This window comes from Cyprinodon variegatus, unplaced genomic scaffold, assembly GCF_000732505.1.
Source record: "Cyprinodon variegatus isolate N-32 unplaced genomic scaffold, C_variegatus-1.0 Scaffold617, whole genome shotgun sequence".
Lineage (NCBI taxonomy): Eukaryota > Metazoa > Chordata > Actinopteri > Cyprinodontiformes > Cyprinodontidae > Cyprinodon > Cyprinodon variegatus.
In genome coordinates, this window is record NW_015151070.1 from 88948 (window position 1) to 107194 (window position 18247).

Consider the following 18247-nt stretch of genomic DNA (forward strand, 5'->3'; position numbering starts at 1 on the left):
GGCTGCATTGTATATGTTCAAGAAGTAACCTAAAAAATACACAAATGTGTTTCAATCTTTAAGGTTGTAGTTTCACCATCTGGCTGTCAATTTAACAGCTGTAATTTATATTACTTTCTTTATTTTTTCAGAGTCCACCAGGGCCAAAAGGTGACAGGGGCCCAATTGGCAACACTGGTCCCCAAGGACCGCAAGGCCAGATGGGGCCTACAGGAGAGCCTGGTATTGGGGCTCCAGGGCCTCCAGGATCTAAAGGAGATAGCGGGTTACTGGGAAAGCCTGGAGAACCGGGGCCTCAAGGTCAGTTTATAATGATATGCTCAAGCTCAGAAACAGTTTGGGAAAAAAGGTTTAACTGATTTCTGTTTTTCAGGAGAAAAGGGTTCTCCAGGGCAAATATTTCCAGTTCAAGGAGATCCAGGCCAGAAAGGAAAGAGAGGATTTCTTGGGATCCCTGGAGACGAAGGTAGCCCTACAATGGCAGTATATGTTTGCAAATTTGGATGTACCACACATCTCCCTTAACCAGGACTTGAAAGTTAATAGGACATGGGGTATATGAACCTATATTTTCAACTGTGCTCTTGAGATCAGTTACTCGGCTTAAAGGGGAACACTGGTTATTTTACATTGGCCTCTTGATTTTACGTTGTTACATCATGTTCTACTCACCCATATGAGTTTTGTGTCATTTGGAGCTGTTCTGAAGATATTCCCTTAGGTTAGATCCAAGTAGCATCTTCCTAGCATCTTCCTATGGGTAACGAGTTGAAGGCACAAAATAAACCGTTCATAATTTATTATTTATGGTACACCAACATTCATAACATGTAGGCGAATCAATGTCCCCCAGACATCTGTGGTTATATTTTTTATATTTATATCTTTTAAAAACAAAGCGGAGTGTGTATGACGCCATCCGCACGCCGGACTGGAGTTGTGACAGGCAGCCCGGGCCACAGGCGGCCACGCTCTACCCCTACTATTCATTCTAGCTAATGTGAATCGTTCAATTCCATTTCGAGAGCGAGATCATCTGTGGTAGCAGCACTAGACATCTTCCAGGCATGTGAGTAAAACTAGCATCAGTTCAGCGGACAGGATGAATGAATTGTAGCTGGGGCGCGTTTCAGTTTGAGTTAAATCATGTGCTGAAGCTAGAAACTTTAACTGATTAGAAAGAAATAATATAAAGTGCTCTCCTGTCTAGAAAATAAAGCTCACTGTGTTTGACTAAACCAACTGCTTTACTGTGCAATCAATATAAAACAAGAAAAAGTCATGAATAAAGTGGATTTGGATAAACAATGTGATCTTTGAGCCTGATAAACAACATAGGCTTCAGTTTGTTTCTGTTCTCTTTTGGTCTCAGGTATAAGAGGACCTCGAGGCCTTCAAGGTGATGCGGGTCCTAAGGGGGAAAAGGGGCTGACAGGTGTTTCTCAGTGCGGTACCCCAGGAAAACCAGGGTCAAAGGGTCAGATTTTGAACATTACTTTCGAAGTTCTCAAAGCTTTTACAGAAACAAGATTAAATGCTTAACTTAAATGTCCTGCCTGACATTAGGAGACAAGGGTTCCAAAGGAGGACAGGGTAAACCCAGTTTTGGAATCAAGGGACGAGAGGGGCCACGAGGCCCCCCAGGGCCCAATGGCGTGAAGGTAGTATAACCAGTGGAATCCTCTAAGAAAAACACAGTGAATGATGTGATTATTTTGTACCTCCTTCCATCTTCTTTGAACCAAAATTAAACAAAACCAAACATCAGACTGAAACATAAGAGAAGCAGGTGCTCAGATTATAAATCTATAAATAAATCTAAACTATTTACTAATGCATGAAAAGTTAACTAATTAAGTAATAACTTAATTCTTAACTAGCGTGTTAACTAACATGTTTAAACCTTTAATGACCAACCTTTAAATATTTAATCAATAGTGAAATTATTATAAGCTATTAACTAATAACTGCAATGCTTATGATTTACTTAACTTGTGCCTAAAGTCTGAACTTCTTATGTTTTAACTTTTAACTAATGAATAAACTGTTAACTAATGAGTGTAAGTTTTTTATTTAAACCAAACAGCTCATTAAAAAAGGAGGCTGAATAAGTAATTTGACCATAAAACTGAAAATCTAAATTTCTTTTGTTTGAATGCAAATAGAATATTACAATCTTAATTTTTTGTGGATTAATTTTTACTTTTTTTGGTCTCTCTGGTAAAAGGGGAACAAAGGTATAGGTGTACCTGGGGAGCAGGGTCAGGAAGGCTCTCAGGGAGAAGATGGCTGTGTTGGACCACCAGGAGCTCCTGGGCCTCCAGGTCCAGAGGGTGCTCAGGGACCCCCAGGAGAAGATGGTCCTCAAGGGCCAAAAGGTACCAGGACAGCTGTGAATCGTTGACTATTTCCCCAGTTTGTACCAGACTGTTTCGTTTAGAATAGAACACAATATAAAATCCCTTTATTGTCCCACAATGGGGAAATTCTAGCATTTACTGTTTCAGTCCAGTGGTTCCAGTCCATTTTCACTGTTTTATTGATCCCTTTAAATCAACTAACTAGGACTTTTATTCAGGTTTCTGTGTCATTTTCCATACTATACACTCATTTTTAGATAAGGGTTTAATGGATCATTGAAGCCAGTGGAACAGTAACTATCATATAACAGCTCTGTAGCTTTGACAACGCATAACATGGTATGTTAATTAGTCTTAACTTTGAAGTCATCCTAAAAAAAGATCAATTTCTCTGCAGAGGAGCTGGAAAACTGTAATTTTATGTCTCTTTCCTGACCTACTTTACCAGGTCATTGAAAGAACTGCCTAACTGCCAGAGATTTGTTCTAGGTAACTATGGCCTGAAAGGTTTACCTGGTCCTACTGGAGTGCCTGGACTCTGTTACCCTGGAGCTCCAGGACCTCGAGGAGTGCAAGGTCCAGAAGGTTTAATTGGATTAAAAGGTAAAGAAAACTGATTAAAGTAAGAAGTAAATATAAATCTGACTCTTTAAGAACTCAACATGTTTACATTGTCATTTCTGCAAGGAAACACGGGACCAAGGGGTCAGAAAGGGGATCCTGGGATTGACACATTTGGATTCCCTGGGCCTAGGGGGCCAAGAGGGACACCAGGATCTGATGGACCGCCAGGTCCAGTCGGAGCTGTGGGAAGGAAAGGCCTGAAAGGGAGAAGTGGGGACCCTGGGAGCCCAGGTGATATGCTGGTTGAGTACATTAATGGGTTCTACCATTATCCTTTTGACTTGTTGAAGTTCTCAAGGTTAATTACATCAGCAAAAAAGCTCTGTCAGTTTTTCTGGTAAGACAAGAGACTAACTAACTAAAGGTTAGATCAAATGATTGTATTTAATTTAATTGTATTTAATTGTATTTAAAGAAACTTTTTATTTTTTTATGTTTGTGTTAAAGGTATCAGAGGGGAAATGGGTCTTCCAGGACAGTCTGGAAGTCCAGGACCGGATGGTAAACCAGGCAATTATGGGGAACCGGGACCAACAGGTTTTATATAACACTTGGTGAACCATGTATTTATTGTACATTGAAATAATATCTCTCTGAGCCCCTGACATGATTTGTCCCAGGTGATAGGGGCGCAGATGGGCTAAAGGGTTTTCAGGGGCCTCCTGGAGGTCCAGGAGATAAAGGGGACACCGGACCAAAAGGATTTCCAACAACTACTACTGTACCAGGATATCCTGGGGATATGGGTTTGCCAGGTATTTGTTTTGCACTGTTTCCTGCATCTAGGCGGCATCTATATTTTAGAAAACTCCTTGGTGTGGTGGGTTTATGGTCACGGTAGGTCAAGACATGTACCGGTAGTACACATTGGACAGGTTACCAGTACATCACAGGCACAACCCCTACAAACTCTGTCATGTAAACCTCACACTAGATAAACCACATGCTCCAGACAAATTAGATGATCAGATCTATCAAAGGCCTGGACTAGACACACAATCCATGTAACTAAATATTGGTATTGTGGATGTTTTTGAAAAGTGGATGCATTAGCTTTATTTAAAAAAAATGCTCACCTACTCTGAGCTGTAATATAGTGCCTTACGAAAGTATTTGACTCCCTTGAACTATTTGATCTTTTGCCACATTTCAGGCTTCAAATATAAATGTATAAAACAGCTTTTTTATCAAGAATGTACAACAAGTGGAAGAAAGTTTATTGGATTTTTTAAACTTTTGTGAACCAAAAACTGAAGACTGGGTCATGCCAAATGAATCGTCTCCTTTACTTTCAATGCAGCAAACTCTCTCCAACACATTAAGAGAGGATCTCTGAATGATCCAATCTTGACCTAAACCTGTGTGTAATTAAGTCTCTGTATAAATGCCCCTGCTCTGTGATAATCTTAGAGGTCTGTTTGAAGGAGAGAGATCATCATAAAGAACAAGGAACAAAACAGGCAGGTCCAAGATACTGTTGTGGAGACGTTCAAAGCCGGATTTGGATACAAAAAAACATTTTCCAAGCTTTAAACAGCCTAAGGAGCACTGTTCAAGTGATAAAATCGAAATGGAAGAAGTATCAGCCCACTGCAAATCTATGAAGACCCAATCGTCCCTCTGAACTTTAAGGAAGGACAAGGAGAAGACTTACCAGAGATTGAGCCAAGAGGCCCATGATCACTGGATGAACTGCAGATATCGACAGCTGAGGTGGGAGACTCGGTCAATAGGACAACAATCAGTCGCATACAGCGCAAATGTGGCCTTTATGGAAGAGTGGCAAGAGGAAAGCCATTTCTGAAAGATATCAATAAAATGTATTGTTTAAAGTTTGCCACAAGCCACCTGGTAGACACAACAAACATGTTAAAGAAGATTCTCTGTTCAGATTAAACCAAAATCAAACTTTTTGGCAACAATGCAAAATGATATGTTTCTTGTAAGAGCAAAACAGCTCATCATCCCTGCTTTTCTTCAGCAGGGAGGATGGTTATAATTGATGGGAATTTAGATAGAGCCAAATACAGGACCATTCTAGAAGAAAAACTTTTGGAGTCTGCTAAAGACTTAAGACTGGGAGAGAGATTTTTCTTCTAACAATACAATGATTCAAAAATTAGGAAAATCTACATTGGAATTCCAAAAAAGTTAAAAAAACAAACCACTGGACTGTGTTTTGCAAATTTGAAGACATTTTGTTTCCCATCCAGAAAGCTTTGTCAATTCAAAATGTCTGGAATAGTGTCGAGTTCCAGACTCATATGGGGGGCCTTTTCATATGTTGCTGGAGTCTCTAATAAAAACCCAAGAGGATTTTCCTCAAACACAAAATCCTAGTACATTTCAAACCAAACAAGACCCTCAGACAGAGGCTGGTGCATCCTAAAGTCTAAACCCCCAAACCTAAGATAAGCGGATTGGTGTATGCAGTTCTATGCCATTGAGGAATGCTCTATATCTTTATATTGGCTCAACACAGGTGAGCTACCTCCTCTGTACAAGACTCTGTTGTCCACCTACACCTTAAGGACAAAGGACACTAGTTTGAGGACCAGCATGTTTTGAACAAAGAAGACAGATGGTTTTAAAGGGGTTTGAAGGAAACCATTTATTATTAGGAGAGAAAAACAAACTTAAACAGAGGAGGAGGACTCAGGTTTAAGCTCTCAAAAACCTACACTAGAAGGATAGAATTCAATTCAGTTTATTTATATAGCACCAATTCACAACAAAAGTCATCTCAAGGCACTTTACAGTTCAACCAGATCATACAGTCAAATTGATTCAATTGATTCCTTCCTGCTACCATCTCAATCCTCGTCGCCATGCTGGGGACCAAAACATCTCACCTGTTTATCCAGGCCAACAACGATCCTAATGACTCCCCATTACTGGGGGAGCACCTGTTTTTTCGGTTGAATTTGTACTGGTACCCAACATTACGAATTGAGAAAGCTTTCTGCATGGGAACCAAAAGTTTTCAAACTTGGAAGTCCGTGTTTTTTTTTTTTTGCTTTTTTTTAATGGCTTTGCCAGCATAGCTGTAATGGAATGGTTTGCAAATAAACATACCCAGGTTTTAGAATGGCCAAATCAAAGTCCAGACCTGAATACATCAGGAATCTGTGGAAAGAACCTAAAGCTGGTCCCTACCCAATCTTTCTGAGCTCAAGCTGTTTTGCAAGAAAGAATGGGCAAACATTTCAGTCTCTGCATTTGCAAAGCTAATAGAGACATACCCCAATCAACTGGCAGATTGTAATTCCAATAAAAGTTAATGCTACAAACCTTTAACTCAAGGGCGCTGAATGATTTTGTCCACCCAATTTTTTCTGTTTTTTATTCATTTAAAAAGTATAAAAATATCCAATAAATTTCGTTCCACTTCATGATTGTGTCCCACTTGTTGTTGATTCCTCACAAAAATGTATACATTTTATACCTTTATGTTTAGAGTCTAAGCAGTGGCAAAAGGTGGAAAAGTTCAAGGAGGACAAATACTTCACAAGGGACTGTATACTGCTCTAAACACCTCTCCCTGTGTTCTGTATTAAAAACCTTCTTACTAAAACTACACAATGTTCTTTCTAGTCCTAATCATAGGAATGCACCAGTGCTGTATTCCCAGTCCACTTTTCTTTACAATTTCTTTACAAACTTATGTTTACTCTGCAATACAAATCTGCTTGAAATTCACAGACAACACCATGATGGTGTTGTCTGGGAATACCTAGTCACAGTTGTCAATACTGAAAACATAGAGTGACTCATATGACCTGCTCATACTACACAGAGAAGCAGCAGAGTGTGTCAATAGCATCAAGTCCATATACCTTCACATCTCTTCTACCCTGGATCAGGAACACATTGACCCTGTTGAAAATCTGCTTCTTTAGGAATCTGTAAAAGTCTGGGCTGTCTTCAAACTCCATAAGAACTAATACACAGCCACAATGACAGCAACCTTATCCCTCCCACCTACAGCCAGTTTGTGCTGCTGCCTTTAGAAAATTGAATCCTGAATCCTATATTCAAATACAGTCCTAATCGTTCATTCACTTCCGATTCTTGATCAGGGCCCAGGGGTCGTACCGGTGAAATAGGAGAAAGAGGCCCCTCAGGACCTCCAGGGTCAGATGGCTTAGAAGGGTCATCTGGATCCCAAGGACCACCAGGTAAACAAATGTCTGTAAAGCACAATTTACCAATCTCAGTGCTAAACAATAGGGACTGTATTTTAAGAATGTACCGTGTCACAATGTCAGGACTTCCTGGAGATCCAGGCAGAGACGGAGAGAGAGGTCCACCTGGTGTTACTGGGCCTCCAGGTGATAAAGGGTTCATTGGGAATCCAGGTAATACAACAATTACACCACCTACTGTAACATTCACTTGGTGTTCTGCTATGATATAAAATATAAACGCACTGCAAATTAATTTGGTAACCAATATTTAAATTCAGCATCACAGCTGATTGATTGTTGCATCTGCAACATGTTGGTTTGTAGTTTTTCAACCCACCTGAAGAATCACAAGGTGAACCACTGAGTTTTAATGTTTCATTGACCAAAAGCAACAAGAATCTGGAAGAGGAGAATTGCAAGAAGTCAGGGAGTTCTGGGGAGAGAAGGCAGACTGATCAGGAAGGAGTTGGTTGATGACAACTCATGGGTGATGTTTTAACTGTAGCTTACTTCAGAGATGAAGGGTAGGTAATAGGGATCTGTTAGGATTTGATTCAGTGGGCTTTACAGACTTGCTGATGAAGGTTCTCAGTCATCCAGGTCATAGTCATTCCGTAAAAATTCTAAAAATATCCACTGGACTTGGTTTCCACGATTTGAAGACGTTTCGCCACCTCTCCAGGAAGCTTTCTCAATTCAAATGTCTGGATCCGCAGTGAGTTTGAGTCTTATATAGACAAAGCCTTGTAGCCTTTACAGACTTCACCCCAGAGGCCCGGGAGAATGTGAGTGAGATCCGAGTGTGTCATGATGGGGTCCTAAAATGTGCCCACATGCAAAACACCACACAGAGGCAGGGTAAAAGTTAACGAGTTTATTGAAGGATGCAACCAGAGAGACAAACATTGAACTCATTGAGGGACAAACTAAGGGGATTCCCAGCAGGGGAGAATGCAGCGGTCTAGGGAAACTCAGAGAGATTAAACAAAGGGGATTCTCTGGGAGGGAAAAATCCAGCAGTCTGGAAAAACTCAGAGAGACCTATCTAGTGGGGATTCTCAGCAGGGGGGAAATCCAGTGGTCTGGTGAACCGGAAACTCTAGAGGGGAGGTAAGAGTGATTAGTTCATGGTCCGTAGGGAAAATGGTACTTGGCTGATGAATGGTTTGTAATGACTCACATATCATCTTGGTTGATCCTTGGGTCCTGTTTGTGGGGTTATTGACCATAGATGGTTGAACTCGTTGGATGGCAGACAAGGTAGGCTAGTGATGGGTCCAGAGGAGCAATGGAGCAGACTGTCACAGGGTTTTCAACAGGGTGGCTTGAATGGATCTGGTGAAGGTTTCCCCTTACTCAGTGTGACTCGATATTTCCTACCAACGGGGTAGAAGGACCAGGCTTATCCAGCGGAGCAGGAGGGTATCCTACTGGAGAACAGAGAAACAAAAGGCAAAGCTTAGACTCAGATAGACAAGGCATTAATTAGACTCAGCTAATCTCAGTTTGGCTAGAGTACCCAATACTTGCAAACACTCTGGCGTCAAGGTGGTGACAGTCCACTGCTCAAATACTCCTCTGGTGATGACCCAACAAGCCGCAGGTGTGAGAGGAGGCCCAAATGGGGATGGGGCACCATCTAGTGGTGGAAGGAGAAACAAAAAGAAAAACACAAAACAAACCCCACAAACAGGAACCCTAACAGAGTATTTGTACTTGCAAGATTAAAACAGAATAGAAAATCCCTTTATTGTCCCACAATGGGGAAAAGAGACGTCGAGAGCAGGCAGGTAGTTGATGACCACAGCTAAGACCTTTTCNGAGAGCAGGCAGGTAGTTGATGACCACAGCTAAGACCTTTTCCATGAAGATTAATGATGAATGGTGCCCGGAAAAGTAAAAAAACCCAAAATAAAAAAAATCAAAAAAAAAAAACGGCCGGAAACCCAATAGGGGTAATCATCCGATGAAGAGAGATAGCCCTTCACCTCCTTCTATACAAACTAGTCATCTTGATAGAGAAATGCTTTCAGGTGTGAAGCAACATGGGTCGGTTGAGCCACCAGCAAATATCGTCACTGTGACAGGAAGCCCACTCACAACAGAAAAAAAACCCCCAGAGACTCTAACATCGACGAGCAGCAACAGCCTTAACCTCCTCATTTTTACCTTCTGTCTTGAGTTGTTTCAGACTGATAGGCTCATTTGATATTTTCTGTAGGTTGCAAGGGGGGAAAAGGTGCAAAAGGAACTTGTGGGGCCCCTGGTAGGAATGGAACACCAGGAAGAAATGGAGCAAAAGGTCCTAAAGGAGAACCAAGTCTAGCTGGACCTGGACCTAAAGGTTATCCAGGAGCAAAGGTATTGCACACAAATAGAACTACTGCTAAGTCCTGTGTCCCATAGAAAGATAACTCCTTCTGACCCAAATATGCTGAGATGAACAGAAATTCAATAAAATAAGGGACAAGAGCAGACAATGAAGACATTCTTACACTCCACAAACATACACTGTCCTCCCACTTCTAGAACCCATTGCCAGGAATAACCTTCTCATGGCACCCCCCATAAACAACATATCTGTCTCCGGACACCAGAGCTGGGAGCCGTATGATTGAAGGACCCATCTCACCCACAGCCTATCTATGCCTTCCTAGATCCCCACGTCCATAAGGACCACTCATACCCATGTCTGCCAGTTACTAGCAGCCTGGGTAGCCTGTCATCTTGGGTCAAGTACAACATGCTAGCCAACAGAGAGTGGCATCAGAAACACCCTGACTCCCCATTGCTTTGACTGTGGGCACAGGCCCCATGCTGGGCCAGAGGTGTCAGAGCACTGAAGGGATGACATGTCATTCTTGGTCAAAGATAAATGGCCAACCTAACTTAAAGCACAAACTTGTCTATTTAATAAGCGAGCATAACATTTTTAAGAGTATGAATCGGAGATGTACAATAAAAAAGTATTAATCTATTACCTCCCATGAAGCTGTTGTACTTACTTTCAATTGGTTGTAGCAATTAATCTGAATGTTTTTTTTTGTTCTGCCTTTAGAGTATTTTAGGACAAAGACTAAAAAAAACTATGATTCAACATTATGCCACATATACCCCTAATTATATTATATTATAATTAATTAGTATTTGTAGTTTTGCAAATATGTAACTTATATTCATAACTTGTAAACTTTTAATCTCAAAGATGAAGGCTCCCATGTCACTTATACTGTATGTATGAGCTAAAAAGAAGGAGCAAATACAAATCTTAAAATGGTTTGTGTTTATTGACGAACATGTACAAATTGAGACACCAACATGTGCATTTTTATTGATAGTTATCTTACCCCATACTCATGGTGGTCTTTTCAGAGACCAGTCTTAGTGTTTCTAGCCATACTGCTTTGCCACTGCCTCTCCACAGGTTGGTTACCACCTGTGCCCGTAACTGTAGCCTTCCCCTAGTTCCCAGCTGGGATCAATAGAAAACACCTGGAATACTGGAAAATGTACGTCTTCCATTCAGTCTCTGTAGTGGCCTTTGCTCAAATTAAGCTGAACGAACAACAAAACCATCCAGTGCTTCTGCATTCTTTGAGTATTTTTATTATTTTTTGCCTTTGTTGTAGGACTCATCCCAACTGTAAATATGAATATCAGAAACATCTAATTTCAACTTTAAACCATAAGTAAGTCCTTAAAACCGTTCTTTTTATCCTGCAGGGGAATCCTGGAAGTCAAGGTCTTCCAGGTCCAGAAGGACCACAGGGAGCATCTGGAGATTGTGGTTCTCCAGGACGATGTGGACTTTGTGGACCTAAGGGATCTCCTGGACCAACTGGATACAGAGGTCCTACATTCATAGTTTTTACAATTCAACATCTGGAACCAAAGCCTGCCAATAGTCTTACACATGTTAAATGAAATCCTTACTTTTGGTCCCAGGTCCACCTGGGAAAGAAGGTGAGAAAGGTTTTGATGGCCCTCGTGGAAAATTTGGACCTCCAGGACAGCCTGGACCCCCAGGTATGCAAACTATTTGACTGCACTTTGTTTTCATAGCCAATAACTGCTTCCTTTGAGTAACTCTTGACAAGTTATCTGATCTCCCTCTTTAGGATACAAGGGACCTCCTGGAAATCCTGGTCCACCTGGACCTAAAGGAAGCCAGGGCCAAGATGGGATACCTGGACCTGATGGAGAAAAGGGATCCATGGGATGTAAGCAGATTACTGAGCTGACTCAGCTGATAAACTGACTCAGCGGGCTTCACTCAGACTTACAGAAAAAAAACACGGAATCTTAAAGTCAGTGAAATTGTCTTTCATTCATGCTTTATGTAGAAGATTGGCAATATATAGGCTTTGGCTATTTGCTAAGCAGACAGATGCTTTTGGATTACTTTAGTCTTAAAAAAGAATAAAAGAGGATATGCTGGTTTTTGTTGAAAGGGGGATGCCACGAGATATTCCTGATAGTTTGGTTCTGACATTCTCACCTACTGTTTTTTCCACAGCCTGTACACCAGGGCCTAAGGGACGAAAAGGAGAAGCAGGTCCAACTGGTAAGTTTTGGGTTTATATCAAGATTATTCTTTACCCTGATTTCAGAAAATCACTTAAAATGTACCTCCTACTCCAGGATCCACAGGGAATAGGGGGTCACCAGGTCCCTATGGCCCTTCCGGTCCAGTTGGTCCTCCAGGAAACCCAGGATTCCCAGGTTTTCCTGGGCCCCCTGGTCCTCCTGGGTCTGCTGGAGAGAGTGGGTCCTGCATTAATGGAATAAAGGGAAATAAAGGATGCCCTGGATCAAAAGGACCCAAAGGTGATGAAACACAACAACATACAGGGTTTAGAATTTTTGACACCTCATTTCGTCTGCAGTCAAAGCTTAAAGGTGGGAGTAAACTGTGCGATTTTTTTTTTTGTTGTTTCACGCAGCTGCTGCTCACACTGTACGACTAAACCACAGAGTTTGGTTGTACAGTTTGAGTTCACAGCTCACGATAAAGGTGCAGCATGACACTTTAATGCGATCTACCTGCTCACATTGTCTGACTAAAAAATACGTCGGACTCAGCTCCGCAGTGAGATGGAACTTCTCTGACTCGTCTATCCGGAAAAATCAGTATTATTGTACTTATTAACCCTGCAAACACTAAACACTACTGAAAATAAGCACAAATAATTGGAAAGCTACTAAAAAGGGAAAAAGGGCAATTTAGGACTCCATTCAAAGAGCTTCTGAGGAATTTTAAAGTTTTATGGCTTAATGCATTTTAAGTGTCCCTTAAAAATGCAGCAGATAAATGTGAATAACAATGAACTACCAAAGTTGCGAAGCTTCATTCAGTTTTACAGTGAAAATCACATTAGCAATGTATTCACATGTAGGGTTAGCTCAGATGACACCAGCAGAGCATCAGATAAAAAAGGGAGGAAAAGAGGGGTTTACTGTGTTTGCTTGGTGGAATGGAGGGGGGACCTGGCCGGCTCGGTTTGTTCCCTTCAGTCCAACTCGGTAAGGACGGGACGAAGTCATGGTCATTTCAGATCAGAAATATAATCCATTCATCCAACCAGCAGCTCTTTCAGAGACTTGAACCTTTCTGATGCAAACACCAAAGGCAGATCTGTAGGGTTTAATTTTATCACCCACAGCAGCTTGAAAAATGACATCTTAAGACAATGGCAGCACAGTTCCTAACAGTGGTGGGAAAGGGGATCATGGTTATGCGGCTTCGTAGCAGCACCTCGTAGCAGGAAGCAAAGACAGTATGTGCAGTCTCTCTGAATCATAGGCAGAATGTAGTCTGGTTCGGTCTCTTCTCCAGATGGGTGGCTACGTAACATAGCTTCAGCTGAAAGCCAACATTCCTCTCCTCTCAGACCTGAAGGCCACAGGCAAAGAACAAGTTGAATGGGAGTCGGCTGCTTAAGTAATCTCTATCGCAGGGATATGACGTCAGGTGGAGTCCCGCTACCTTACGTCATCAACATTTCAATTTAATATTTCAATTCAGTTTATTATATAGCACCATTCACAACACGTCATCTCAAGGAACTTTACAAGTCCACCAGATCATACAGTCAAATTGTGAAAGTTTTCAGATAGTTCATGCTTCTATATCTTTTCTAAAAGGTGATCTAAATCAGTCCTACCTTTCTTTACTCATACTGGGTCAGATCCTGGCATTTGAAATAAGGACAGTAGTAAGGCAGGGAAAGCAGAAAAAAACGTTAGCCTCGCTGCATGCAGTTAGCCAAGCCTTGTAGCTAAACCAGGTCCTGAAAACTGAATATAACTGAATTGTTTAAGGTAAATGCAACAGTGGGACCTTTTGTCTTGTGTTCTATCTTTTCCTGTGTAATATCAGCTGGTAAGAATCTGTTGGAGGCATTTGCCTTATTTTTCTATTGTACCACTTTTTCTATTGTACCACAATACAATATTTTATGTTATAGGTCCACCTGGCTCTAAAGGTCCCCCTGGACCTCCAGGTCCTGGTTATAAGGGTCAGAAAGGATTGAAAGGACAACCAGGTCCCCCTGGACCCCCTGGACCATCTGGTCATCCTGGTCCTGGAGGAAACCCAGTGAGTAGCCTCCACAGAGTAAAATAACTCACTATTTGGTTACAAACAGAAAATATATTACATTTAGCTTACATTATACTGCTGTTGTTGTTTTGTTGCGTTGTCAGGGTACTTGTGGACCACCTGGACCTCCTGGAATAAAAGGCAATCCAGGACCAGCTGGAGAAAAAGGACCAAGGGGTAGGAACTTTAGTCCCAATTAGTGATGTCCATGTTTTTAGTCAGGCAAAAGCCTACAGGTTGTGGGCCAGGAAGATGAGTCTATCCACTGCTTCAGGTTTTAAAGCTGCCCTTTTACAAGTAACAATATTACCCCCTGTGCTAAATACCCTCTTACTTTGGGTGCTGGTCTCAAGGATGCACAAGTAGCATTTTGCCAGGAAGCTTATTCCTGGGAAGCTTCTGTCATGAATTTTCCACCACTTCAGTGGGTCCATTTCACTGTCTGCATTTGGTACCAGCAAGTATTTTTCAAGCTCCTTCTCAACTGTCTTTGTCAGTAAGTTTTCTAATTTGGAATGTAAGTCATTCCAAATTGGGGTGAATGATGAAGAATCCCTGAAATGAATCCAACAGGAAGAGAGACATCTTTGCATAGTAAAATACATCTGTTTTGTCAGCAAATAGAAAATAAATCATAAGGGAAAACAGTCATGTTAGACCTTTTTGGAATCTGCTATCTATACACCAATGGAGTAACGACACAACAATACACTTGTTGTAGGCAACATTATCTGGGTGGAACCCATATAAAGTACAACAGGTCATAAAGGTTCAGGATCTGGTGACAGTTCCATAAATCGGCCAAGAAGATACAATTATGCAATTCTTAGTATTATATGATGACACATCACACACGGAATAATAGTTCCAAGTCGTAGTGTAAAAAAAAGAAAATCAAATACATTGTTCTTTTAGGATCTTTATTGCAGTTTGAAAGATATTATATGAGTGTATTTTTTTTTTACCAACCGTCTGATGAACACAGTTATTAACATAGAGATTAAAAGTACCACTGTGTGCTTTGCTATTGGTGTCGTGTTTAAACGGCTCACCATCATGTTGAAATCTGCCATGTGTTGGGGTATAAATACAGTCCGGTCAGTCACTTCAGTATCAGGTGGGTTTAAGAGGAATTTTTCACACCATTACATCTGCAAAGAGACGTCTAGTCTACAATTACGTAGGGGACCCACCAGGTGTCAGTGATGGGGCCCCTAAGAGGTCGTTTGCCCATAAGCGACTGCTGTCTCTGCTTACAGAAATTTACGCCATTGCTATACACAGCAGTCAGTATGACACAGAGATTAAAAAGATNAGCAGAATAAAGCGTTAGCCTCGCTGCATGCAGTTAGCCAAGCCTTGTAGCTAAACCAGGTCCTGAAAACTGAATATAACTGAATTGTTTAAGGTAAATGCAATAGTGGGACCTTTTGTCTTGTGTTCTATCTTTTCCTGTGTAATATCAGCTGGTAAGAATCTGTTGGAGGCATTTGCCTTATTTTTCTATTGTACCACTTTTTCTATTGTACCACAAAACAATATTTTATGTTATAGGTCCACCTGGCTCTAAAGGTCCCCCTGGACCTCCAGGTCCTGGTTATAAGGGTCAGAAAGGATTGAAAGGACAACCAGGTCCCCCTGGACCCCCTGGACCATCTGGTCATCCTGGTCCTGGAGGAAACCCAGTGAGTAGCCTCCACAGAGTAAAATAACTCACTATTTGGTTACAAACAGAAAATATATTACATTTAGCTTACATTATACTGCTGTTGTTGTTTTGTTGCGTTGTCAGGGTACTTGTGGACCACCTGGACCTCCTGGAATAAAAGGCAATCCAGGACCAGCTGGAGAAAAAGGACCAAGGGGTAGGAACTTTAGTCCCAATTAGTGATGTCCATGTTTTTAGTCAGGCAAAAGCCTACAGGTTGTGGGCCAGGAAGATGAGTCTATCCACTGCTTCAGGTTTTAAAGCTGCCCTTTTACAAGTAACAATATTACCCCCTGTGCTAAATACCTTCTTACTGTGGGTGCTGGTCTCAAGGATGCACAAGTAGCATTTCGACAGGAAGCTAATTCCTGGAAAGCTTTTCTCATGAATTTTCCACCACTTCAGTGGGTCCATTTCACTGTCTGCATCTTGTGCCAGCAAGTATTTTTCAAACTCCTTCTCAACTGTCTCTTTGTCAGTAAGTTCTGTGCTGATCCGGTGTAATTTCTTGAAGAAACTGCCCAATTTTTTGTTTCTTCTGGGTTGGTGGCAGTGCAGTAGCCCCTCCTTCTTCTTCTGGTTCCTCTGTTCTGGCAGAAGTGGATAAATCCTCATTTTGTTCCAACATCTTTGACACTGCTCTCATTTTGATGGCACCAACCTTTTCTGCCTTAATGTATTGTGCCTTGAAGCTTGGATGTACCAGGGTTGCAATATCAAGCAGTTCATCAGTAATCTTTTCATCATACTTTTCATCAAAGTATGACATGACTGTCATCTCCATGGTCTTATGGTTTTATGTTGTTCCGGCATCCTCCCAACCATTTTTATGGCGTAAACACGGCCTGGTGGGTGACTCTTTCACCAACTTATGCTGGTCTATGTAAAGCTCTTCTTGAGCAACAGCCATCTCTCTCTGCTTCTTCCAAGAGAAGCTTAAGGATGCCACCACTCTGCTACACACATCCACAGCCCACTCCACCCTCCACACTTGTCCTTTCTGGCTCTCTCAGTGGATCAAAGATAAATTGGAATAACACAAATTAAACCCAGAAATCAAATTAATATAAGATTTAAATGCAATGAACACTAAAATTTACAGTCCTGAAAACACACTCATTAGAACTCACTGTAATTACTTCTTTGCCTTATTTTTCAAAACTTAACAGATCTTATTTATTTTTTTCCCTTTTTTTGTCCCTTTTTCTCTTTTCCTATCTTCTCACATTTTTTATTTTTCTAACACTTAGACTGGATGTAATTGTGCCCCACAACTTACCTATACCTGAGTGAATACAATGTCCAAAGCACTGTGGCCGGGTCCAGTTATGTAGGGATATGGCCTTCACCATATTTGTCCCACTATCAGTTGTGATGCAGACTTGTTTATCTTCACTAAGTCCCCAGGATACAAACACCTCTGACAGTATTAAAGCAATGACTTCACCTGTGTGGTGGAATTTGGTTAGTTTGATGATATTTGATTTTCAAATTTCAATCTTGAGACTCGACTTGGACTCACGATTTCAACAATCGTAAAATTTTTTTTTACTTTAAAAAAAGTAGAAGCTGCTCGGCTTCTTTTCTTACCCGCACACAGTAGAATCAGAATAACAGAAAAGGGGCTGTCAGGCAGTCACATAATAATGCTACGTGACGCAGCTTCTGTAGGAAAAAATACACAATGCTGGGTTCACCACTTCTAATTGACTGGTGTGGACATTCCCTCACCAGTAATTTCGCTTTTTTCCTCCTTTTCATCCATTTACTTAAGCCAACAGTAACTGTCAGAGTTAGGTGCAGCTGTCTGCGTTCAGAGAGTTTTGACTCTGTGTTTATTTTTTTTTCCTCTCTCCCGCTGCTCCCTTGTCCTGCCCATCGGTGTAACATCGTTGATTATGTCAGATGGTAGTGGAGAAGAAGCTGTTTCAGAATCTGCTAAACCTGCATTGAATGCTCCAAATATTTCATCATATGTCTTAGAAAAGAGCAGTTTCGGCAGGAAGTTTTGTAAAGTGTGTAGGATAAAATTTTGAAGACACTTTTACTTTAACAGGCATGTGATGAAAGAAGAGACTTTCTCCTAAGGCCCAGAATACACTTAAGATGGACATGGTTTTTAGCATTCATTGAGGGTGAATACTGATAAACCCAAAGTTTATTTTTTGTAGGAATAAGCAGCAATCCAGCAGCAATTTCATCAGCCCAACAGCAAGAGAGACACCTTTGCATAGTAAAATGCAATCTGTTTTGTCAGAAAATAGAAAATAAATCACAAGGGAAAACAGTCAGGTTAGACCTATTTGGAATCTGCTATCTATACACCAATGGCGTAACGACACAACAATAGGCCTGTAAGCAACATTATCTGGGTGGGCCTCATATGAAGTACAACAGGTCATAAAGGTTCAGGGTACGGCGACAGTTCCATAAATCGGCCAAGAAGATACCATTATGCAATTCTCAGTAGTATTTGATGATACATCACACATGGAATAATAGTTCCAAGTCATAGTGTAAGAAAAAAAACCTCAAATACATCGTTCTTTTAAGATCTTTACTGCAGTTTTACCAACCGTCTGATGAACTATACACAGTTATTAACAAAGTAATTAAAAGTACCACTGTCTGCTTTGCTATTGGTGTCGTGTTTAAACGGCTCACCATCATGCTGAAATCTGCCATGTGTTGGGGTATAAATATAACCTGACAACAGCCAGATGCATGTCTCGCTCCGCCCAGCTCCACTCACATACATCTGGGAACC

The 18247-nt window shown here is 41.2% G+C and overlaps 1 protein-coding gene across 1 annotated transcript in view; it reads left to right on the top strand.

The window, feature by feature from the left end:
* LOC107096343 (collagen alpha-5(IV) chain-like) overlaps positions 1-18247 on the top strand; it is an 80119-nt gene that overhangs the window by 53333 nt on the left and 8539 nt on the right. Inside the window, exons 27-45 of the mRNA XM_015392953.1 lie at positions 132-300; positions 374-466; positions 1373-1477; positions 1567-1661; positions 2228-2378; positions 2850-2963; positions 3048-3215; positions 3432-3521; positions 3605-3739; positions 7064-7162; positions 7253-7342; positions 9393-9532; positions 10895-11021; positions 11117-11197; positions 11290-11391; positions 11688-11735; positions 11813-11998; positions 13639-13769; positions 13877-13949. Of these exons, the coding sequence (XP_015248439.1) occupies positions 132-300; positions 374-466; positions 1373-1477; positions 1567-1661; positions 2228-2378; positions 2850-2963; positions 3048-3215; positions 3432-3521; positions 3605-3739; positions 7064-7162; positions 7253-7342; positions 9393-9532; positions 10895-11021; positions 11117-11197; positions 11290-11391; positions 11688-11735; positions 11813-11998; positions 13639-13769; positions 13877-13949 (2197 nt within the window). The remainder of the gene's footprint in view (positions 1-131; positions 301-373; positions 467-1372; positions 1478-1566; positions 1662-2227; positions 2379-2849; positions 2964-3047; positions 3216-3431; positions 3522-3604; positions 3740-7063; positions 7163-7252; positions 7343-9392; positions 9533-10894; positions 11022-11116; positions 11198-11289; positions 11392-11687; positions 11736-11812; positions 11999-13638; positions 13770-13876; positions 13950-18247) is intronic.